Genomic DNA, 25,678 nt, shown 5'->3' with positions numbered 1-25,678 from the left:
CAACAGGACAATGCACGTCCGCATGTATCCCGTGCCACCCAACGTGCTCTAGAAGGTGTAAGTCAACTACCCTGGCCAGCAAGATCTCCGGATCTGTCCCCCATTGAGCATGTTTGGGACTGGATGAAGCGTCGTCTCACGCGGTCTGCACGTCCAGCACGAACGCTGGTCCAACTGAGGCGCCAGGTGGAAATGGCATGGCAAGCCGTTCCACAGGACTACATCCAGCATCTCTACGATCGTCTCCATGGGAGAATAGCAGCCTGCATTGCTGCGAAAGGTGGATATACACTGTACTAGTGCCGACATTGTGCGTGGTCTGTTGCCTGTGTCTATGTGCCTGTGGTTCTGTCAGTGTGATCATGTGATGTATCTGACCCCAGGAATGTGTCAATAAAGTTTCCCCTTCCTGGGACAATGAATTCACGGTGTTCTTATTTCAATTTCCAGGAGTGTATCTCCTGCGACTTCTGGACGGAAACGAACAGTTTCCATCTCTTTGTTGACGATATGTTGACAATTTTACTTTGTTGTCCAAGCATTTGTTTGTCGTTGAATCGCAGGTTGTTCATGTTTTTGACGGAGGAGTGAAATGCTGCTCTTAGGAAGTGTACGTACTAACCAGTTTGGCGTTCAGTTCATGTATTTTGATAGCGGTCTTCATGGCATTTAATTCACGGTCAGTCTGACAGTGAATGAATAATTCGGATAAGAGATTCAGTAAGAGCGGATATTAACGTGGATCCGGGCAAAACCACGATATATTTGACAGTACAGATACTCCTTTTTGTTGCGTTTATGAATTAATAATGGTAGGAAGAATATTTCTTTTGACTCCTATGTGGAGAGATGAGCCTTTTAGATGTGGTGGACGTATAGAACACGCAATGTCGGGACGTTTCGGTTAATTAACTGAGGTGGCAATTTCCTAGAAGCATCTCGCTTGTGTCCCAACCGCGCACTGATTAGGTGATCGGCGCTCGACGGAGAGGATTTGTGTTTCCTGTGACACGAATTGTGGGTTCGAATTAGTGTTATATCACGTAACAGGGCTGCGGTGGCGGGGATGCATACGGATCGCTAATGATGGGATACAATGAAAGACAGGTTCGCTGATTTCCCTCTCTGTTTGTCAGCTATTATGTCTCCTCAAAAGTGTTCTGTTCAATTTTTTTTTGTTTAGGCTTTCTGCTTTGTGGAAGTTCTTCATCGCCAGTATATTGTAGAAAGTCGAAACTTCCCGCCGGATACTCTTTCCTCGGTATGCCAGCTTACTTATGATGAATTATTACTATTCCATTCCAGTTATAGAGGGCCGAGCGTCGATGCCTCTGCATGAAGTCAGGATAAGTGTTAGATCATTATCAGAGTTCAGTAATTTATTCGCAATGTTGACAACTCGTCGTCCTTCCGCACCAGCCTCGGCTGTTGCTCACTCAGCTGCGTGTTGGATTGTAGCTGACGTCCGTCGAGTCAGCTCAGCGTTTTCACGCCAAGGAGGTGATGTCACCGATCCTGGCTCCTTGTCGGATTGCCGGCGAGCAAACACTGCCGTTATCCAGCACGAAGTGGGTCTCGCGCAGGCTTGCTGGAGCGTAGTCGGTCACACTCCGAATTCTCCGATGACGCTTGATGACCTATTCGCGTGTGGTCGGTGGATCTCCAAAGGAGCCAGACTGTTGAACAGGAACGTGGACCTCAAAAGGTTCTGTTACTGACTTCCGTACAGAAGTCCGGTATTGGCAGCACTGTGCGATGTGATATTGTTGGAAAACTGTCTGTTTCTCCAGTAGATGATGATAGGTGTCGAGCAGCATGAAGTTTATCAATGAAATTTACAATGAAATCCAGACCATTAGCTGCTTACAGGCCTTGATAAATATCAACGAGGAAGGTTGAAAATGTGTGCCCCGACCAGGACTCGAACCCGGGATCTCCTGCTTACGTGGCAGACGCTCTATCCGACTGAACCATCGAGAACACAGAGGATAGGGCGACTGCAGGGACTTATCTATGGCACACTCCCCGTGAGACCACCATTTCCATCTTACTGTCCGAGAGAATAGATACCATCTTCATATAGACAAGGCTTACCGACCAATGATCTTCAGTGTGGATGGACTCACATTGCTCAAAAATCTAACGGGAATCAGTAGACTGACGGCCGCGAGTAATGAGTATAGCGGCCAGAGGCACTACAAATGTAGTGTGTGGACAGTAAATTGAAAATGTGGGTCTCACGGGTAGCGTGCCAGAGATGAGTCCCTGCAGTCGCACTGTCCTCTGTGTCGTCGATGGCTCAGTCGGATAGAGCGTCTACCATGCAAGCAGGCGATCACGGGTTTGAGTCCTGGCCGGGGCACACATTTTCAACCGTCCCGGTTGATATTTATCAATGCCTGTAAGCAGTTATGTCCGAAAGAAAAGATACCATCTTTACATATGAAGTCTATCAGGTGAAGGCCATCATCTTGATTATATCGTTGGCTAATTCATAAACTATGCTGGAGAACGTAAGACACAGATTCACTATAGTTCGTAGCAATGGCATCGTGTGCTGTTACTGTGAATGTCATTAATCCCAATGACCAATTGATGACGAGGAGCTGGAGTATTTAAAGGCAGGAAGCGTGAGTGTATGACGCAAGGCTCGGTTCGTAATGACTGACTTTGTCGTCCTTATTCTGCTATAGTCAGTTAACACGCTGTTACGAAAGACAGTCTTTTGCATGACGTCTCAAGAGCTAACGAATATGACTGACTCACTTCCTTTGGTTTTCTGTCGCAGATTACTTTCTGCTAAACTCATATCCTTCCTCGGCAGTCAGTGTGTTGTCGACCTGACCCACTTGCGACATGCTAGCTCTCGCTTCCTGCTTCCGCTTGTTTCTGGCGTGACTTGTATTTGCTCCTGGAAATGTGAGTTTTAATAATATTTTTGTTATTTATGCACCCTTACTATTCTGTGCCGTAATGCAGTTATGCTCTTCAGGTCTTTAAAGAAATATATCACGAAAGAAATTCTCGCTACGGTCGCAGGTTCGAATCCTGCCTCGGGCATGGATGTGTGTGATGTCCTTAGGTTAGTTAGGTTTAAGTAGTTCTAAGTTCTAGCGGACTGATGACCTCAGCTGTTAAGTCCCACAGTGATCAGAGCCATTTGAACCATTTGATTTCAAGAAATTCTACTCTCACCTGCCAAATGGATTTATTTATCACTCCAATGTCTATACCTACACATGCAGGGTGTTTCACAGTTGATAGTACCAGCTTGTAAAGGTTGTGGAAGGGACTTACTTGATAAGGAACCAATGTCGGAAACGTTCGGTTTGGTTGTAAAACGAGTTTGAAGATAACTTTCAAATCTCCCGCGGCACGGCATGCACTCAGCGCAGACTATAAGATCTGACGTGTGCGCTTCAGAGGTGGCGTCCCACATGGCAACCGTGCTGTTAGTTGCACAAGGTGTATCAGCGACGCATGCACAAGCTTTTATACGCACGATCCCGGAACCCCGGTGGGCGTCCATGGAACAACGCAGTCAGCCCTCTTAGTTGCGAACATGTTGTTGTTGTTGTTGTGGTCTTCAGTCCTGAGACTGGTTTGATGCAGTTCTCCATGATACTCTATCCTGTGCAAGCTTCTTCATCTCCCAGTACCTACTGCAACCTACATCCTTCTGAATCTGCTTAGTGTATTGATCTCTTGGTCTCCCTCTACGATTTTTACCCTCCACGCTGCCCTCCAATGCTAGATTTGTGAGCCCTTGATGCCTCAAAACATGTCCTACCAACCGATCCCTTCTTCTAGTCAAGTTGTGCCACAAACTTCTCTTCTCCCCAATCCTATTCAATACCTCCTCATTAGTTACGTGATCTACCCACCTTATCTTCAGCATTCTTCTGTAGCACCACATTTCGAAAGCTTCTATTCTCTTCTTGTCCAAACTGGTTATCGTCCATGTTTCACTTCCATACATGGCTACACTCCATACAAATACTTTCAGAAACGACTTCCTGACACTTAAATCTATACTCGATGTAAACAAATTTCTCTTCTTCAGAAACGATTTCCTTGCCATTGCCAGTCTACATTTTATATCCTCTCTACTTCGACCATCATCAGTTATTTTACTCCCTAAATAGCAAAACTCCTTTACTACTTTAAGTGTCTCATTTCCTAATCTAATCCTCTCAGCATCACCCGATTTAATTTGACTACATTCCATTATCCTCGTTTTGCTTTTGTTGATGTTCATCTCATATCCTCCTTTCAAGACACTGTCCATTCCGTTCAACTGCTCTTCCAAGTCCTTTGCTGTCTCTGACAGAATTACAATGTCATCGGCGAACCTCAAAGTTTTTACTTCTTCTCCATGAATTTTAATACCTACTCCGAATTTTTCTTTTGTTTCCTTTACTGCTTGCTCAATATACAGATTGAATAACATCGGGGAGAGGCTACAACCCTGTCTCACTCCTTTCCCAACCACTGCTTCCCTTTCATGCCCCTCGACTCTTATAACTGCCATCTGGTTTCTGTACAAATTGTAAATAGCCTTTCGCTCCTTGTATTTTACCCCTGCCACCTTCAGAATTTGAAAGAGAGTATTCCAGTTAACGTTGTCAAAAGCTTTCTCTAAGTCTACAAAGGCTAGAAACGTAGGTTTGCCTTTTCTTAATCTTTCTTCTAAGATAAGTCGTAAGGTCAGTATTGCCTCACGTGTTCCAACATTTCTACGGAATCCAAACTGATGTTCCCCGAGGTCCGCTTCTACCAGTTTTTCCATTCGTCTGTAAAGAATTCGCGTTAGTATTTTGCAGCTGTGACTTATTAAACTGATAGTTCGGTAATTTTCACATCTGTCAACACCCGCTTACTTTGGGATTGGAATTATTATATTCTTCTTGAAGTCTGTGGGTATTTCGCCTGTCTCAAACATCTTGCTCACCTAATGGAATGTTGTCTACTCCCGGGACCTTGTTTCGACTCAGGTCTTTCAGTGCTCTGTCAAACTCTTCACGCAGTATCTTATCTCCCATTTCATCTTCATCTACATCCTCTTCCATTGCGAACATACCAGGTTCAAATGACTCTGAGCACTATGGGACTTAACATCTGAGATCATCGGTCCCCTAGACTTAGAACTACTTAAACCTAACTAACCTAAGGACATCACACACATCCGTGCAAGAGGCAGGATTCGAACTTGCGAACGTAGCAGCCACGTGGTTCCGGACTGAACCGCCTAGAACCTCTCGGCCACAGCGGCCGGCCATACCAGGTTCCTCGCACCACTGTAATCAGACGACATCGGTATGTGATGGACTGGGGCAATCCGGAAAACTTCCTCGATATATGCGTTGTGCTGCTCTGCCATTACGTACCGTATTGCAAAGCGGGAGATTTGAAAGTTATCTGATCATCAAACTTACATTATATCTTGAACGGTAGATTTCAGAAGATGGGTCCCTTATGAAAAATATATCTACTGAGTCCACTCCGTAGCCCTTAGAATCTATTAATAGGAATTGTGTAACACCGCGTATACGCGGCAAGCTACTGTACGATGCTTAGCGAGGGTATTTCGCATCAGTATTATCGTTTTTGTGTCCTATTCCATTCAACTATGTGGTATTTTACATTGATCAGCCAAAACATTGTGACACCAACCCACTATAGATATAAACCCGTCCACGTGGTACCAGCGTCACCTGGCGAGAAATGACAGTCAGACACACGCACCGAGCGTGGTGGTGCAGTGGTTAGCGCACTGGACTCGCATTCGGCAGGACAATGGTTCAATCTCGCGTCCGGCCATCCTGATGTAGGTGTTCTGTGATTTCCATAAATCGCTCCAGGCAAATGCCGGTATGGTTCCTTTGGAAGGGCATGGCCGACTTCATTCCCCATCCTTCCCTCATCCGATGAGGCCGATGACCTCGCTGTTTGGTCTCTTCTGCCAAACAACCCAACTCAGACACACGCACTGTGCATGTAGTATCAGTGAGCGTGGTGTCCATGTGTAGAATGGGGAAGGCTCACAGTTTATCTGAGTTTGACCGAGGGCAGATTGTGATGGCCTCGAAGCTCGGCACGAGCATTTCGGTAACTGTACGATAGTAGGGTGTTAGACGAGTGTTGTGGCGTATGTCGTCAACATGTGGCAGAATCAAGGTGAAACCACTTCCAGACGTCATGGGGTTGGGCGGCCACTCCTCATTACAGATGCCCGACGCCCTAGGCTGGGCAGATTGGTAAAACAGTACAGGCAGCGAACTATGGCGGAACTATCATCTGGCTTTAATGCTGGACACAGTGAAACTGTGTGTGAATGCACAGTGCACCGAACACTCATAACGATGGGCCTCCACAGCCGACATCCCATGCATGTGCCAATGTTAACACGGACATCTGCAACTACGACTGAAATGGGCACGTGACGATCGGCACTAGACGTAGGCACTGTGGCAGAGCATTGCATGGTCTGAAGAATCCCGATACATTATTCACCATGCCGATTGGAGAACAGGAATCCGTCGTCTTTGAGAGGAACAGCCCCTTGACACCTATACTGTGGGACTGAGACAAGCTGGCGGCGGCTCCATTATGTTCTGGGAAACATTCACGTGGGTATCTATGGGTACAGTGGAACTCGTGCAACACGCCATGACGGCCAAAGAGTATCGTGCACTAGCTGCATATCACGTACACCCCTTCATGACGATCATGTTTCCCGACTGCAGTGGAATTTTTCAACAAGATAATGTGCCATGTCAGAAGGCTAGGAGTGTGATGGGTTTGTTCGAGGAACAGAGTGGCGAGTTCCAGCTGATGTGCTGGGCCTCCTAGGTCGCCAGACTGGAATCCGATCGAACACGTCTGGGATGTGACTGAACGTGGCGTCAGAGCTCATGCCCACCCCCCCGCCCCCTCTTTCTCCTCACTTCATTTAGGTAACTTGTGTACGCAGGTGTGCCAACTCTCTCCAGTGACCTACCAAGGTCTTATTGCTTCCATGCTACGATGCATTGCCGCTGTTATCCGTGCCAAAGCTGGACATACCGGCTATTATGCAGGTTATCATAATATTCTGGCTGATCAGTGTATGTGACGTAAATACAAGAAAAAGAGTATTTGGCCACGGGAGGAATTTACATTTATACAACTGTGTATATCTTTCCTTCAGTGGTCACATGCTCCTTTTCTTGTCTTATTTACATCACATAAAACACCACATAGATGGCATGCGAATGGAGTAGGACAGAAAAACGATATTACGACTAAGCCACGTACAGTGGCTTGCCGAACATACACGGTGCTTCGCAGTTCGTGTTAACGACATTCTAAGGGTTGTGCAGGGGACTTAAAAGGGGACTATAAGACAATCAGATATTTATAATTTTTTATACTTATCTTACGTAAAATGCAAAACTCATATATGCTTCCCCAAACGCAGTTTCATGCAATTCTGAAACATTATCGAGGAACTCGACTTTTAAGTTCTCCGAGCACGTTTAATTTGCTAAAGCTAGGACGATTTTTTCGATGGGTCACGTGGCTCTGTGGTAGACGGCGCTCCTGCCATGTGGGCAGTCTAGTTCGATTCCCGACTGACGCAAATTTTTAAACAAAGTTGTACATTCTCAGAGCAGTTCTCTGCAGCGTAAAATAGATGAAGAAGAAAGAAAATTAGGTAGCTCTGGAATATGGTACTCGTTTGATCATTGGTTCCAGTTTTGGTCTTCATTTTTTTCGTTTATTCCCGTTTGGTTCTAATACGTACATCATTTAAGTACAAAATTCATGATATATATATATAAGGGACGCATTTTTCATGAATAATGAATTATATAGGGGTTAATTAGTATATATATATATATATATATATATATATATATATATATATATATATATATATATGAAAAATGCGTCCCTTCTTTTTCTAATTACATAGCCCTCAGACCTTTCCAATTTTCATTAGAAATATAAATTATTATATACCAGTGTCTTACATATGTTTGTGAATTAAGATTATTTGGATTAAAAATATTACAGACATAAATGTATTATCTTTATGTTCTTTACTTTCACGGAAATACTTATCGAACATGCATTTTTGTCTAAAAATCTGCATCGGCAGCGAGCCGAGCGTGTGCCACTTATATGGGAGGCTAGCATTTTCTTAAAGAGCAAACCAAGTAGCCCACCAAAAACTCGTCCTAGCTTTAGCGAATTAAAGATATTCGGAAAACTTCAAAGCCGATTTCTTCGAGAATTTTTGAGATATGCGTTGAATTGCTTTGAAAGATTGTTGTTTGATTCGTAATCTTCACGTACCATAAATATAAAAAATTTTAAAAATTCGATTGGCATGTGGTATCTTCGTTAATAGATAAAGTCTTTACGAGGAACCCAGACAATAAGAAACTTAAACGAGGGTTGCGACAGTACGTTTAAAGTAGGCAACAAAATTTCTCAAGAATTTCCCATAAATAAGGATCTAAGACGAGGTTGCCCATTAGTTAAAAAAAGTTTCAAATGGCTCCAAGCACTATGGGACTTAACATCTGAGGTCATCAGTCCCTTAGAACTTAGAACTACTTAAACCTAACTAATCTAAGGACATCACACACATCCATGCCCGAGGCAGGATTCGAACCTGCAACTGTAGCAGCAGCCTGGTTCCGGACTGAAGCGCCTAGAACCGTTCGGCCACAGCGGTCGGCCTGCTCATTAGCACCGATTTTACTTAAAGCGTACTTAGAAAAAGTTTTGCAAAATTTAAGGAGGAAATGTCGTGGAATGAGAATCCCCATAGGACAAGAAATGCTCTATACTTAGCCTCCCGCTTACAGAATCTTGTCATCGGCGAACAGTATAGACGACTCGTGTTACGTGTTCAGGAAACTGCACGAAGGGTACACAAAATGGGTGCTGACAATAAACAGGCCTGATAGTAAACACAAAACAGACGGAATACGTGACAGTGTGTAAAGACGACCGAATAGATTTGTGTGTAGGAATCTCTGAAAAATTAAACGTGTCTATGCATTTAGGGGTCAGTGAAGTGAAGTGGAAGGGAGTGGAAAGAAGACAAGGATTTCTGGTCAGATGAGTATCGGGTAATATCAACAGCAGCAGAAAATGGTATAACAGGTGTAGGATTCGTTATGAATAGGAAGGTAGGGCAGAGGGTGTGTTACTGTGAACAGTTCAGTGACCGGGTTGTTCTAATCAGAATCGACAGCAGACCAACACCGACAACGATAGTTCAGGTATACATGCCGACGTCGCAAGCTGAAGATGAACAGATAGAGAAAGTGTATGAGGATATTGGAAGGGTAATGCAGTATGTAAAGTCGGACGAAAATCAAATAGTCATGGGCGACTGGAATGTAGTTGTAGGGGAAGAAGAAAAGATTACAGGAGAATATGGGCTTGGGACGAGGAATGAAAGAGGAGAAAGACTAATTGAGTTCTGTAACAAGTTTCAGCTAGTAATAGCGAATACCCTGTTCAAGTATCACAAGAGGAGGAGGTATACTTGGAAAAGGCCGGGAGATACGGGAAGATTTCAATTAGATTACATCATGGTCAGAGAGAGATTCCGAAATCAAATACTGGACTGTAAGGCGTACCCAGGAGCAGATATAGACTCAGATCACAATATAGTAGTGATGAAGAGTAGGCTGAAGTTCAAGACATTAGACAGGAAGAATCAATACGCAAAAAAGTGGGATACGGAAGTACTAAGGAGTGACGAGATACGTTTGAAGTTCTCTAACGCTATAGATACAGCAATAAGGAATAGCGCAGTAGGTAGTACAGCTGAAGTGGAATGGACATCTCTAAAAAGGGCCATCACAGAAGTTGAGAAGGAAAACATAGGTACAAAGAAGGTAGCTGCGAAGAAACCATGGGTAACAGAAGTACTTCAGTTGATTGATGAAAGGAGGAAGTACCAACATGTTCCGGGAAAATCAGGAATACGGAAATACAAGTCGCTGAGGAGTGAAATAAATAGGAAGTGCAGGGAAGCTAAGACGAAATGGCTGCAGGAAAAATGTGAAGACATCGAAAAAGATATGATTGTCGGAAGGACAGACTCAGCATACAGGAAAGTCAAAACAACCTTTGGTGACATTAAAAGCAACGGTGGTAACATTAAGAGTGCAACGGGAATTCCACTGTTAAATGCAGAGGAGAGAGCAGATAGGTGGAAAGAATACATTGAAAACCTCTATGAGGGTGAAGATTTGTCTGATGTGATAGAAGAAGAAACAGGAGTCGATTTAGAAGAGATAGGGGAGCCAGTATTAGAATCGGAATTTAAAAGAGATTTGGAGGACTTACGGTCAAATAAGGCAGAAGGGATAGATAACATTCCATCAGAATTTCTAAAATCATTGGGGGAAGTGGCAACAAAACGACTATTCACGTTGGTGTGTAGAATATATGAGTCTGGCGATATACCATCTGACTTTCGGAAAAGCATCATCCACACAATTCCGAAGACGCCAAGAGCTGACAAGTGCGAGAATTATCGCACAATCAGCTTCACAGCTCATGCATCGAAGCTGCTTACAAGAATAATATACAGAAGAATGGAAAAGAAAATTGAGAATGCACTAGATGACGATCAGTTTGGCTTTAGGAAAAGTAAAGGAACGAGAGAGGCAATTCTGACGTTACGGCTAATAATGGAAGCAAGGCTAAAGAAAAATCAAGACACTTTCATAGGATTTGTCGACCTGGAAAAAGCGTTCGACAATATAAAATGGTGCAAACTGTTCGAGATTGTGAAGAAAGTAGGGGTAAGCTATAGGGAGAGACGGGTCATATACAATATGTACAACAACCAAGAGGGAATAATAAGAGTGGACGATCAAGAACGAAGTGCTCGTATTAAGAAGGGTGTAAGACAAGGCTGTAGCCTTTCGCCCCTACTCTTCAATCTGTACATCGAGGAAGCAATGATGGAAATAAAAGAAAGGTTCAGGAGTGGAATTGAAATACAAGGTGAAAGGATATCAATGATACGATTCGCTGATGACATTGCTATCCTGAGTGAAAGTGAAGAAGAATTAAATGATCTGCTGAACGGAATGAACAGTCTAATGAGTACACAGTACGGTTTGAGAGTAAATCGGAGAAAGACGAAGGTAATGAGAAGTAGCAGAAATGAGAACAGCGAGAAACTTAACATCAGGATTGATGGTCACGAAGTCAATGAAGTTAAGGAATTCTGCTACCTAGGCAGTAAAATAACCAATGACGGACGGAGCAAAGAGGACATCAAAAGCAGACTCGCTATGGCAAAAAAGGCATTTCTGGCCAAGAGAAGTCTACTAATATCAAATACCGGCCTTAATTTGAGGAAGAAATTTCTGAGGATGTACGTCTGGAGTACAGCATTGTATGGTAGTGAAACATGGACTGTGGGAAAACCGGAACAGAAGAGAATCGAAGCATTTGAGATGTGGTGCTATAGACGAATGTTGAAAATAAGGTGGACTGATAAGGTAAGGAATGAGGAGGTTCTATGCAGAATCGGAGAGGAAAAGAATATATGGAAAACACTGATAAGGAAAAGGGACAGGATGATAGGACATCTGCTGAGACATGAGGGAATGACTTCCATGGTACTAGAGGGAGCTGTAGAGGGCAAAAACTGTAGAGGAAGACAGAGATCGGAATACGTCAAGCAAATAATTGAGGACGTAGGTTGCAAGTGCTACTCTGAGATGAAGAGGTTAGCACAGGAAAGGAATTCGTGGCGGGCCGCATCAAACCAGTCAGTAGACTGTTGACAAAAAAAAAAAAAAAATGCATTTAAATACGCGGGTGTCAGTTTTACCGCAAGTAGAATAAACACACAAGACAAACACAAAACTGGGTGAGGAAAAAGAGTAAATGGCCAACTTAACTCCTTTCTACGAAGGCAACGAAGGTGTTGCGGCATAAGTCAATCGTAGAGAACAACACCACATACAGTGGTGACATACGGGAGCTAACCGAAGAAGAAAACAATTAATTCTTGTCGCTTGAGCTGGATTTTTGACAAAGAAGTTGTCGTGTCTTTAGACTGGAACACGTGACAAATAACAGAATACAGGAAATTAGTGCGTAAAGAGAGCCACTCCCCGAGGTCGTAGATAGCAAAATATTAACTTGGTATTGCCAACTCCAACGAATGAATGATAACAGATGGTCGAAAAGAATGTGTAATTAGGCATCTGTTGAGCGAAGAAAACTTTGAGGGCTTCTTGGAAGATGGATGCAAGATGTTAAAGATGTGATGAATTCAAGGGGGTTTCGGGAAGAAGATCGGACGGATGGGAAACTATGGAATTTGAGAAGGGGAAGACGGCGTCTGACTGTATCACAGGCTGCACCAAAGTCGTACACACAACACATACAAGTCTTATTGATCGATATAAATCAATACGAGGATGATGAAGGTGGTGGTGGTGGTGGTGGTGGTGGTGGTGGTGGTGTGGCTGTTAAAAGTAACTTTTAGTTTCAGTTGATGATTTTGATAATGTATAATTTGGAAAAAAAGTTTGGTGAACGAACATGTTCTAAACACAAAACTTTGTGTTCAGATTTTTATTTTTCGTTTTCTTCTCGAGGAACTTGGTTTCAGTTCTAATATGCAAAAGACACTAAAGTTCACATGTATATGGACGCAGTCAGTATTTTTGTAAATGCTGGCAATGTAAATATAAAAGATGAGAATAAGTCCGCAGCTCGTCGTCGTGCGGTAGCGTTATCGCTTCCCGCGCCCGGGTTCCCGGGTTCGATTCCCAGCGGGGTCATGGATTTTCTCTGCCTCGTGATGACTGGGTGTTGTGTGATGTCCTTAGGTTAGTTAGGTTTAAGTAGTTCTAAGTTCTAGGGGACTAATGACCATAGATGTTAAGTCCCATAGTGCTCAGAGCCATTTTTGATGAGAATAAACAACATCTTTTATGCTCGCACGTGAAGAAGGAAAGCTTGAGGAAGCTGGCGGCTGTTGGCATGCGGAGAATCGATGGAGTGTCGGGGCGATATTGTGGGCTTTCTTCGGTGCCACGTGCCGCAGACAGCTGCCTACGCACCGGCAGTCGCTTTTCGTTCCTGTGTGCTCCACAGCGGAAGGGAAGTGGTGGTGGGGAGGGGGAAATCTGAAGGACGCTGTGCTGTAAGCCGCTTACAAGATCAGAGTCTCGGAGCTGGTGGCCCTACAGCATTCTGGTAACCTCGTGGCGTGCAAACCATTTGATGCCACATTTGCGCACTGCAGATCTTTGTGGATTTATTGACTGATTAAAGATGAGCGTGGATGAATTTGTGAGTCGAACCGTAGCAGAAAAGCAGCTTTGGAATCACATGAGTTGAAGAACTCCAAATAAATATCATAAAATCCAGGTAGCGGGTATTTAAAAAAAAAGTTCATCCGATTTCACAAGACTATTTCTTCTACATAAATGAAGATGGAAACACAGGATGAACTTTAACTGTTACGTATGTCAAGAAAATACTTATTTTCAAAAGAACTATCGGAATTAGCATGGATGTATATTTTACATGAATACACATAGAATCTTCAGGTGCTTTTTACAATTGTGTACACAATCAAAGTTTTCATTTATCTTTATCAAATTTTCAGAGTGCCCTCCACTGTACCCTGTACAACCATTCAGACTATAATCAATCTCGCCCCGTACATAGGCAAACATGTCTTGAATACTGAATTCACTGTTGATGTTACGCGGTTTAACAGTTCGCCCGAAGTTCTTCGAAGGGTTGGCACATGGACGGAGCCCTTCACTGAACCCCGATATGTGGCTGTCTGTCAGTTAAAATATCAGAGGATGGCAAGTGCATACCACATCAGATAGAGCCTTACTTAGTGAATCACAATGGTGTTCGAACCAACCTTCAAGCTGACGACAAACTTAGGACAGTTTTACAGTTCATAACCTGGTTGCTACAGCAGTCAGTAAGAAAAAACAAGCAGTCTTCGTTGCAGTGTTAAAATCTTTTTATTTCCCAAGTACGCGTTCACCTTTATTTAGCCACCTTCGGATTGGCTTACGGAAGATATAAAAAGTTTCATAATAGTGATGTGACCCTATTTATTGTCATTACATTACAAAGAATGTATTAACTTACTGAAATTTGATAGCGGTGTTACCTGGGATACCGCTCATAAAATATCCCATCAGGTAAATATCCCTTGTCAAAGTTTTAAAAACATTGCGTGGTGTCCTGTAATACGCAATACACCTCAGACATGTTTATGATGTGAAGCTTTACTATAGGCCTCATTCTGTTTGGTTTGCATTGGACTGCGCCACATGCCGTAATAAGGAAATCTTCTGCTTCCTTGGTACTTCTAGTGTGGGTTGTCAATTAAGCAACAAAGCGGGTTAATTTATCAAAAAAATACCGTTGTCATCTGTTTCATTCGATTTTACACGCCATCGTGCAGTGTTTTTAAAGCTTTGACAAGGGGCATTTACCTGCTGGGATATTTTACGGGCAGTATCACAGGTACCCATCTTTACCAAATATCAGTAAGTTGTTTAATATTTTCTTTGTAATCCAATCTCACTAAACGGGGTCACGTCACTATTATGAGATTTTGTACTTCTTCTGTAGACAAATACGAAGATGCCTAAATAAAGGTGAAACATGTCATTGGGAAATAATAAAAAAATCATCACTGCAAACAAGGCTGCTTGTTTTTCATATGATAGCAACTTTTATTAAATAAAATTGTTTTATGCCCAAGACGTATCCAAGATGAAACATTAATTGGGTGCTTCAGGAAGACTGTAGTTGAGATGGCCGATGGGAGATGTAAGAAGCTTGTAATAGTTTCCACAGCGGACGCTGTTTCGATATCTCGCAGAAAATCCAAAGATATTCTGACTGTATGTAAAGTACACATCAGTGGAAAGAGATTATCAGTACTTTTACTGTATGATAACTATGGAATTATTAATTCCGACATCGCCAGTAAAACGGCATTACTAACCATAGTTCTCCGAAATTTCTTTACCAAAGAATACGCAGTTAATATCCCAATATCAGATTGAAGAACAACTGCCAACACGAGTAACTTAGAGGTAGATCGCCTTGGTGTAGTGAAGCAACTGAAGTCGCTTAATAGATGAATGTCTCCAGGTTCAGATTATATACCAATTAGGTAACCTTTTGGACTATTCTGACGTAATAGCTCCGTATTTAGGAATCATGTACACCTGCTCGCTCGACGTAAGATCTTCACGTAAGGACTGGAACGTTGCTCATGTCTCCCTAATACATAAAGACGAAACAGGAGTAATCAGCTCAGTTATGCACCCAACTTGTTGATATCAGTTTGTAGCGGAATTTTGGAACATACAGTGTGTTCTAAAATTATGAAATACCTCTGAAAATAATATCTATTGACACTTATGCAGCACGAATTCAGAAAATATCGCTCTCGTGAAACAGAACGAGCGCTATGCACACGAAAGCTATCGACAGAGGATCTCAAATAGATTCAGTATTTTTAGATTTCCAGCAGGCTTTTGACACATTTCATCAGTTTGTGTGCCTGTGGAGTATCGTTACAGCACTGCGACTGGATTCATGATTACCTGTCAGAAAGGTCTGAGTTCGTTGTAACTAACGGAAAGCCATCTAATGGAAACAGAAATGATATCTGGCGTTTCCCAACGATGTTACAGGCCCTCAACTGCTCCTAGTTTGTATAAAGGATCTAGGAGACAATCTAAGTAGCGTTGGTAGATTTTTTGCAAATGATGCTGTTGTTTACCATATAGTAAAGTCTTATAAGATCAAAACCAATTACAAAATTACGTAGACAAGATGTCTTTATGGTGCCAAAAGTGACGTTGACCTTAAGCAATAAAAACTGAGAGGTTCTTCACGTGGGTACCAAAAGAAGTCCAATAAATTCCGGTTGCATGATGAATCGCATAATTTTTAAATTGTCGAAGAAGATGCAACGCATGCACTAAAGAGACTACCTACACAACGCTTGTCCGTCCTCTTCTGAAGTAATGCTGCTACGCAGTATCTGATAGTGTTGACGGAGGACAACGAAACAGTTCGTTTTGTATTATCGCGAAATAAGGGAGTGTTTGTCATGGATATGATACTTGAATTAGGGTGACAGTAATTAGGGGAAAAACGTTTTCTTTTGCAGCGAAATCTTTTCATAAAATTGGAAATCACTAACTTTTTCCTCCGAATGCGAAAATATTTTGTTGAGTGTCACCTACGTAGGGCAAAATGACCATCGTAATGAAATAAGAGGAGTCAGGGTTCGCGCAGAAAGATTTAAGTGTTCATTTTGCAGATTTGTTATTAGATAGTGAAATGGTAGAGAAATTCTTTGAAAGTGATTCTATGAACAGTCTGCATACCACTCAAATGTGGATTGCAGAGTAAGCATGTAGAGATAGATCTAGAGGTAGAGTTACAGATAAGATGAAAAGAAACAAGACTGTGTTTTGCTTTGGACCGATAGTTAGTTATTTCGGATTATTACAAACCCTAGCCCAGAAAAGAATACTATGTACACTGGAATTACCGCAAACGTACATTGTGTTTGCTGTACTGCGTTCTGTTTCGGGTGGGCTGCTTTCGTATACACAAGCATACCAAGCTCTCAGTGTTGTCAGCTAACGAAGTCGGATTAAGTCCCACTGCCCGTCGAGTATCTTCTATTTGTGTCGATGTTACCTTACATCAGCCACCGCGCCCAGTGACTTCAGCGGCTGCGAGAGTAATATGTTATACATGTAATGTATTCGCAGTTGCGAATATGAACACGTCCCAGTTTCATAATGTAAATACAAGGAAACTTTGTGGCCGACCGGCAATTCAACTCGGATTACATGCTTTACGCGGGCGGCCGCCTTAACGACAGTCGCCGGCCGCTGTTACCGAGCGCTACAGTTCGGAACCGCGCTGCCGCTACGGTAGCAGGTTCGAATCCTGCCTCGGGCATGGATGTGTGTGATGTCCTTAGGTTAGTTAGGTTAAAGTAGATCTAAGTTCTAGGGGACTGATGACCTTAGATGTTAAATCTCATAGTCCTCAGAGGCATTTGAACCATTTAACCACAGTCGTCTACCTGACCATGACTCATGACCAGACCCAAAGATCATATGTCGTCGTCCGTAGTAATACCTGTACTCGTAAATCCCATTAATGTTTTTCCCGTACAGGGCAGACATTTAAAGTAGCAATCCCGGTATTGGCGGATGAATAGGAAATTGCAATGCCAGTGTTCTGAAGAAGTTCGACGCATTGTTCCTTCGGACGTGCATGCATGTCCGAACGAACATTACATTTTACTAATAAAATTTTGTCGGGCTTCCAGCCGCGTCAGGTGGTTAAAATCCAACGAGCTTTCGACCGAGGTCTCCTCAGTCATTGTCATTCTTACCACTTGACAATGACTGAGGAGAGCTCGTGGGATTTTAACCACCTGACGCGGCTGGAAGCCCGACAAAATTTTATTAATTCGTATCGCCGCGAAACCATGCATTTATACATTACATTCTACTTATTCACAACACATATACTGCAGTTTCATAATATGTTATAGTTTCGTGGCTCGAAGAATTAGTGGTAAAGTGCAGTCCTGCGGAGTGAAAAGTATGGAATTCGATCCTTAGTTCAATCGCAAGGTTTCTATCTGTCACTTATTACTTCTTTCACCTCTGTCAGTGTTTGTTAATGTGAAAAATGCCGAGTTGCTACATGCTTCGGTGTCCTTGTTAAGCTGTAGGCCAGCCTATAACTGGCGGAGTTAAGTCAGTTATAAGGTCAGAGAACGGTAGCTCTATATTACCTGCAATAGGACCATGCCTACTGAAGCATTGTGTTTGTTCGCCTTCTATGCGGTCCCGTCTCATTCCACTGATTACGATGAGCTGTACGTGAATGGTCCGCGCGCCCGCAATTTTCATGAAATATTTTATGAACACAGCTCATTATTTGTATAAAAATATTGTTGGGGGAAATATATAAACATTCGATAACAACCCATGACGTCTAGAGGAGGACGTATCAGTATCTCTCTCTCTAACGCCTGAAGAAATTTCTACCAAAACTGTCACACATCACTTGTTGTTATCTGGGAAAAAAATTACTGTGACAGTAAGACACTCCTAGCGCCACTATGAATGGCCCACCCGGTTAGCCGCTCGGTCCAACGCAAGGCTTTCCGGAGTGGCAAGGAGCGCCTGGTTCCCGCACGAATCTGCCCGGCAGACTTGTGTCGAGGTCCGGTGAAGCGGCCAGTCTGTGAATGGTTTTTAGGCGGTTTTCCATTTACCTCGGCGAATGCGGGCTGGTTCCCCTTATTCCGTCTTAGCTACACTATGTCGGCGATTGGTGCGCAAACAAGTTCTCCACGTATGCGTACACCACCATTACTCTACCACGCAAACAAAGGGGTTACACTCATCTGGTGTGAGACGTTCCTTGCAGGTGGGATCCATCGGGGGACTAACCGCACAATAACCCTGGGTTCGGTGTGGGGCGGCGGAGGGGTGCAGTGGACTGGGACTGCGGTGGCAGTCGTGGGGTTGTGGACCACTGCGGCTGCGGAGGGAACGGAGCCTCTCCCTCATTTTTAGGACCCCGGTTAACACACAATACATACATACATACCTCTATGAACGAGAGTCTGGATTGGAAAAGCATGATATAAAAAGGTAACCCAGGAACGTCTGCAGCAATTTCAACAAAATTTGATGGACACGTGACTCACTATTTGCATAAAAATACTGTTTGAATAACAGATTCCCCACTACCGCTACTGTTGATGGTGACAATGAGGACTAGTGACATGTAGAAACGTACTAAAATGACGTGTCGGTATTTATTTCCTGTAACTGATTAACTTGAAGTACTACATACGTCTGAAGGGCAGCCTGTCTCATATTTGCTTTGTTCATTGCGACAACCATACTGTTAGAAAAAGCACTGTAGCCAACCAATAATACTGACAGCGTTTTTCGGAGCCAAACAGCATGCCACACGGATCTGTACCACACATACATTTAACGTCCTCTCTAGAGCCGCGTGGTACAAAACGCGGAGAATGAGGCACTTGTCAGCGACAGTGCTTTTTGTTGAAAGAAAGATCAGTTACTGGCAGAGTTAAAAAAAGTTTCCTTAGACTTTAGATGAAATTGCTGGGCGGAAGTTGGTAGAGATACGGATAAAATACACTACCGGCCATTAAAATTGCTACAGCACGAAGATGACGTACTACGGACTCGAAATTTAACCGACAGGAAGAAGTAGCTGTGCTATGCAAATGATTAGCTTTTCAGAGCATTCACAAAAGTTTGGCGCCGGTGGCGACGCCTACAACGTGCTGACATGAGGAAACTTTCCAACCGATTTCTTATACACAAACAGCAGTTGACGGGCGTTGCCTGATGAAACGTTGTTGTGATTCCTCGTGTAAGGAGGAGAAATGCGTACCATCACGTTTCCGACTTTGATAAACGTCGGATTGTAGCCTATCGCGATTGCGGTTCATCGTATCGTGACATTGCTGCTCGCGTTGGTCGAGATCCAATGACTGTTAGCAGAATATGGAATCTGTGAGTTCAGGAGGGTAACACGGAACGCCGTGCTGGATCCCAACGACCTCACATCACTAGCAATCGAGATGACAGGCACCTTATCCGCATGGCTGTAAGGGATCGTGTAGCCTCGTCTCGATCCCTGAGTCACAGATGGGGACGTTTGCAAGACAACAACCATCTGCACGAACAGTTTGACGACGTTCGCAGCAGCATGGACTATCAGCTCAGAGACCATGGCTGCGGTTACCCTTGACGCTGCATCACAGACAGGAGCGCCTGCGATGGTGTACTCAACGACGAACGTGGGTGCACGAATGGCAAAGCGTCATTTTTTCGGATAAATCCAGGTTCTGCTTACAGCATAATGATAGTGGCATCCGTGTTTGGCGACATCGCGGTGAACGCACATTGTAAGGGTGTATTCGTCATCGCCGTACTGGCGTAGCACCCGGCTTGATGGTATGGGGTGCCATTGGTTAGACGTCTCGGTCATCTCTTGTTCGCATTGACGGCACTTTAAACAGTGGACGTTACATTTCAGATGTGTTACGACCCGTGGCTGTACCCTTGATTCGATCCCTGCGAAACCCTACATTTCAGCAGGATAATGCACGACCGCACGTTGCAGGTCCTGTACGGGCCTTTCTGGATACAGGGAATGTTCAGCTGCTGCCCTGGCCAGCACATTATCCAGATCTGTCACCAACTGAAAACGTCTGGTCAATGTTGGCCGAGCAACTGGCTCATCACAATACGTCAGTCACTACTCTTGATGAACTGTGGTATTGTGTTGAAGCTGCATGGGCAGCTGTACCTGTACACGCCATCCAAGATCTGTTTGACTCAATGCCCAGGTGTATCAAGGCCGTTATTACGGCCAGAGGTGGTTGTTCTGGGTACTGATTTCTCAGGATCTATGCACTCAAATTGCGTGAAAATCACACGTCAGTTCTAGCATAATATATTCGTCCAATGAATAACCGTTTCTCATCTGCATTTCTTCTTGGTGTAGCAATTTTAATGGCCAGTAGTGTATATACTGACAGAAAACGTCAAGGAGGAGTTGAGAGACATAAATGAAAGTGTGTAGGCGTGTTCTACACTTGTAAGATGGTGTCTTTTCAAACTTCGCGCCAGTCGTATAAGAGTGGCGCATGTAGCTCCACTTTAAGGATGCAAACCAGGTTTGCTTTAAACACACGCTGTAACCGTCGTGAGCATTAGTTACCTTTGAGATTGGATGTGGTGAGTTGATGTTAGTCAAGGGTGCCTTTAAGGCGACAAAGAAGCCATTATCAATTGACCACTGAGATTGAACTGTCTCATGTAATGGGAGTACGAGAAGCTGGATCCCCTTCTACGATATTGAAGAAAGACTTGGGAGGAATGTAGCGACTGTACATGACTGCTGGTCACGAGAATGTACGGTCGCAAGATGATCGGTCTCCGGACGGCCACGCGGCGCCACCGACACGGTAGATCATCGTGTTTGGCGTACGACTCTGGTGCATCGTTCTGCATATGCAGCAGCAGTCTGAGCAGAAATTGGTACCACAGTGACACAATGACCTGTTACAAGTCAGTTACTTCAAGGACAGCTCCAAGACAGCGTAGCGTGCATTTCACCGACTCCAAGACACCGCCATTTACGACTTCAGCGGTGTCAAGCGAGACCTCATCTGAGTGCAGCGTGGAGGTCTGTTGTGTTCTCTGACGGAAGTTGGTTCTGCCTCGGTGCCAGTGACGGTCGTGTTTTGGTTAGGAGGAGGCCAGCTGAGGGCCGGCAACCAACTCGTCAACATTGGACCTACAGTTGGAATTACGGTGTGCGGCGCGATTTCGCATGACAGCAAGAACACACTCGTGGTCATCCCACGCACTGCGGCGGTAAATTTGTAACTCTGGCTATTTGACCTGTTGTGCTGCCATTCACGAACTGCATTCCAGGATGTGTTTTGCAACAGAATATTGCTCGTCCACATACCGCTATTGTAACTCAACATGCTGTACGGAGTGTTCACATGTTGCCTCGGACTGTTTGATCACCAGAGCTGTCTTCTATATAGCTCATATAGGAAATCATTGGACGCCAACTCCAGCGTCATACATAAAGAGCATTCATCGTCCCTGTATTGGCCGACCAAGGTTCAAAATGGTTCAAATGGCTCTGAGCACTATGGGACTTAACTTCTGAGGTCATCAGTCCCCTAAAACTTAGAACTACTTAAACCTAACTAACCTAAGGACATCACACACATCCATGCCCGAGGCAGGATTCGAACCTGCGACCGTAGCGGTCACGCGGTTCCAGACTGACGCGCCTAGAACCGCACGGCCTGACCGACCAAGGCAACCGGCTTGGAACTGACATCAGGCAGTTGTCCAACATAAAGTATGCACGTCTGCATGATTGCATTCAACATTCTGGGGTTACGCCAGTTATAATGTACCAGCATTTCACATTTGCAACATCGGGTTACGCTGCTTAAAGTAGTAAATGAGTTTTGCCACATGGGGAGCAAAATAACTGATGATTGTCGAAGTAGAGAGGATATAAAATGTAGATTAGCAATGGCAAGGAAAAGAAGAGAAATTTGTTAACATCGAATATAGATTTAAGTGTGAGGAAGTTGTTTCTGGAGTGTAGCAATGTATGAAAGTGAAACGTGGACGATAAATAGTTTGGACAAGAAGAGAATAGAAGCTTTCGAAATGAGGTGCTACAGAAGAATGCTGAAGATTAGATCACATAATTAATGAGGAGGTATTGAATAGAACTGGAGAGAAGAGAAATTTGTGGCACAACTTGACAAGAAGAAGGGATCGGTTGGTAGGGCATATTCTGAGGCATCAAGGGATCACCAATTTAGTATTGGAGGACAGCGTGGAGGGTAAAAATCGTGGAGGGAGACCAAGAGATGAATACACTAAACAGATTCAGAAGGATGTAGGTTACAGTAGGTACTGGGAGATGAAGAAGCTTGCACAGGATAGAGTAGCATGTAGAGCTGCATCAAACCAGTCTCTGGACTGAAACCACAACAACAATAACATCTTGCGCTTACATTAACCTGTGATCTTCAATGTTAATCACTTAAGTATATTACCAGACAAATGTATTTCCAAAATTTTATTACTCTACATTTTTTATTGTGCCGATTTTTTCCGTCAGTGTATCTACAAATATGTAACATACACGTACTTTGACGAAACCCCCGAAAAAGACGTCTGTTTTTCACAGAAGATGGAAACAACAAAAATACTACATATCCCAGAATTCTTGAATAAACTATTTAAAATTTAATTTAATGCACAAAAAATCATTCTTTCATCATTCTGTTCATGTAAATGTGTCTGATTTGTATGTATGTACGTCCTCACAAAAATAGATGTTGCAGCGCACGGCAGACACAGCTAGTATTTACAAATATTCTAGTATTGGTTAAAAACAGTCTTGGCTGCAATTGTAGTTTTTTATTTTTCAACGACACATTTTCAGGTTATCTTAATTTGGTATTTCTTTGAAGAATCATTTAGTCAGCCTTTGGCTACACTGACTAAAGATAACCTCAAGATGCCAAAATAAGGCGAAACGCGTCGTTGAAAAATAAAAAACTACAGTTGCAACCAAGACTGTTTTTAACCAATACTGTTAAGCACTGATTTGCTGTATGCCACATATGGATTGGTACAAATATTCTGTCACCTAAACTTAGCAGAGTTATTCGACCTCAACACAATTTTTTTTTTGTTCACAGATGCCTGAAGTCGGCAGATGGCTGTTATCGTAGAAGTGACTGGAAGAGCAGACAGTGAAATGAAACCAGGAAGCTTTTGACAGGCGTAATTTGGAGTGCTGATTGAAGACAAAGCAGATATCAATCTTAATAGCTGTACGATGTCGTCACTGGTGCGTTTGGGGTCGAGACTGCACAGGATCCCAAAACGACTGTTGGGCACAGCTGCAGCCAAGAGCTACAATTCCGCTAAGCGTAGGGGTGTCGTGGCGGTCACTGCAGCGTGCGCCATCGGCACCGCTGCGGCTGTGTACGCAGCGAGCCGCACGGGAAAGCTGGAGGCTGCCAACGAGACGAAGCAGCCGAAGGAAGAGCAGAAGGGGCCGGTCAGCGGGAAGCTCGCCTACCGCGAACAGCGGTTCATAAAGTTCGCGTCCGTAGAGTTCGACGGGCAGGTCTACATGACGCCTCAGGATTTCCTAGAGTCGGTGTTGGACCAGGAACCGCGGCCCCGGCTCAAGAGGCGACAACTGAGCGTGGCGGACGTGGTCGCCTTCCGCGAGGCCACCCCTCCGCTCCACGCGGGGTCGCCAGCCATGTTCCGCACCGTACGCGACCGGGGACTCATCTCGTACACGGAGTACCTCTTTCTGCTGTCGGTGCTCATCAAGCCCCGCAGTGGCTTCGTCATCGCCTTCAACATGTTCGACACGGACGGTAACCGGCGTGTCGACAAGTCCGAGTTCCACATCATCGAGGACATCTTCATCCAGACGTGGAGGGGCAAGAAGCACCAGTTCTGGAGGGTCAACAACAACAACAACAACTTCCGCCGACGACAGGCATCGCATGAGGCTCACGGGCAGGACGATAGCAGCAGCGGGCAAGCCGTAGATACCTTCCTCACCGTCCACTTCTTCGGCAAGTCCGGCAGAGAGGTGCTGCGCTACGAGGACTTCGAGAAGTTCATGGAGAACCTGCAGAAGGAGATCGTCGAGCTGGAGTTCCACGAGTTCTCCAAGGGCGCCGACCGCATCTCCGAGATGGACTTCGCCAAGATCTTGCTGCGGTACACCTACCTCGACTCCGCGGAGTGCAAGGCGTACCTCGACCGCCTGCTGCTCAGGATCAAGGTGGAGAAGGGGATCGGCTTCGACGAGTTCTGGGCCTTCTGCCAGTTCCTCAACAACATCGACGACTTCACGGTGGCGGTGAACATGTTCAACATGGTGGGCCGGCCCGTCGCCGAGCAGGAGTTCTTCCGCGCCGTCAAGATCTGCGGCGGCGCGGGTGTGAGCCGGCACCTCGTCCACACCGTCTTCCAGATTTTCGACGTGGACGGTGACGGCCGGCTGAGCCAGCGCGAGTTCGTCGCCATCATGAAGGACCGCCTGCGCAGGAGGTTCAAGGCGCAGCCCACCCGCGAGAAGTGGGAAAGCTTCAAGGCGTGCATCAAGAACGAGATGAAGTCGATGGTTTGATGATGCCTGTATCCCTCACGCCAAATGCATTAAGAATGTGGTGAGGGCAATCGTTTGATGACGGTCTGCGTCCAAATACTGAGCTGCTCCCGACTTTTTACAACGGGAAATAACATTGTCTGGGTAAACTGGAACTAAAATTGTATTTTTGTACCAGGAATGTAACTGAAATTTAAGAAATTGTTCTGTTGCAAGTTTAACGTATAGTGTTATGTTTGCTGAAATGGTGCCAAATAACTAATTCCCTACAGGAGAATCAGGGCAAAGCCCATCATGAATATTTGGTACATCTGGGTTTCCACGAGAAGAAACTGGAAACAATTATCTGTTGTTCATAACTTCTAAAAATGTATTTGTAACTAAAAATCTACTTCTTAACTAATTTTATACACTTGCAAGCATTTAAGTTCATGCCATTTTCTTCGATCCACGTTTGTAATTGAAATACTGAAAATATTGTGATGTAATAAAGATTTGAACAGTTAGAAGGTTGCCCAAATAAAGTCGGTAACGCACCTCCTGTACGTAATAAGAATGTCTTTCAAGGGATGCAATATGATTTGGCACATAACCAGATTAAGCAAAAATCAGTGCAAATTATGTCAACCTATAAGAAGAGAGTCAATAATCTTCGCAGCCATTAGTCAGAGACCGATACCAGTCCCATTCGTTATTTTTTTATTTTATCTTTGAACTGACACATAACATCAGGATCAACACAACGATAGTTAAATCGAAACAAGTTGCATTTTGATTACCACCTTTTTCTATTACAGAATCTAGTTTTCTGTCCTAACCTGTTTTAAGTATCCACTGAAAGTTCGTGAGCGGTGGTGAATAAGAT

The 25,678-nt window shown here is 44.1% G+C and overlaps 1 protein-coding gene across 1 annotated transcript in view; it reads left to right on the top strand.

Moving 5' to 3' along the window:
* LOC124605440 (calcium uptake protein 3, mitochondrial-like) overlaps positions 1-25,322 on the top strand; it is a 212,550-nt gene extending 187,228 nt beyond the window's left edge. The window contains exon 2 of the mRNA XM_047137113.1: positions 23,375-25,322. Coding sequence (XP_046993069.1) covers positions 23,515-24,834 — 1,320 coding nt within the window. The 5' untranslated portion in view covers positions 23,375-23,514 and the 3' untranslated portion in view covers positions 24,835-25,322. The remainder of the gene's footprint in view (positions 1-23,374) is intronic.
* Positions 25,323-25,678: the final 356 nt, after the last annotated feature.

This window comes from Schistocerca americana, chromosome 3, assembly GCF_021461395.2.
Source record: "Schistocerca americana isolate TAMUIC-IGC-003095 chromosome 3, iqSchAmer2.1, whole genome shotgun sequence".
Lineage (NCBI taxonomy): Eukaryota > Metazoa > Arthropoda > Insecta > Orthoptera > Acrididae > Schistocerca > Schistocerca americana.
The sequence above is the reverse complement of the archived record's forward strand: the minus strand, read 5'-3'. Positions and strand labels throughout refer to the sequence as shown.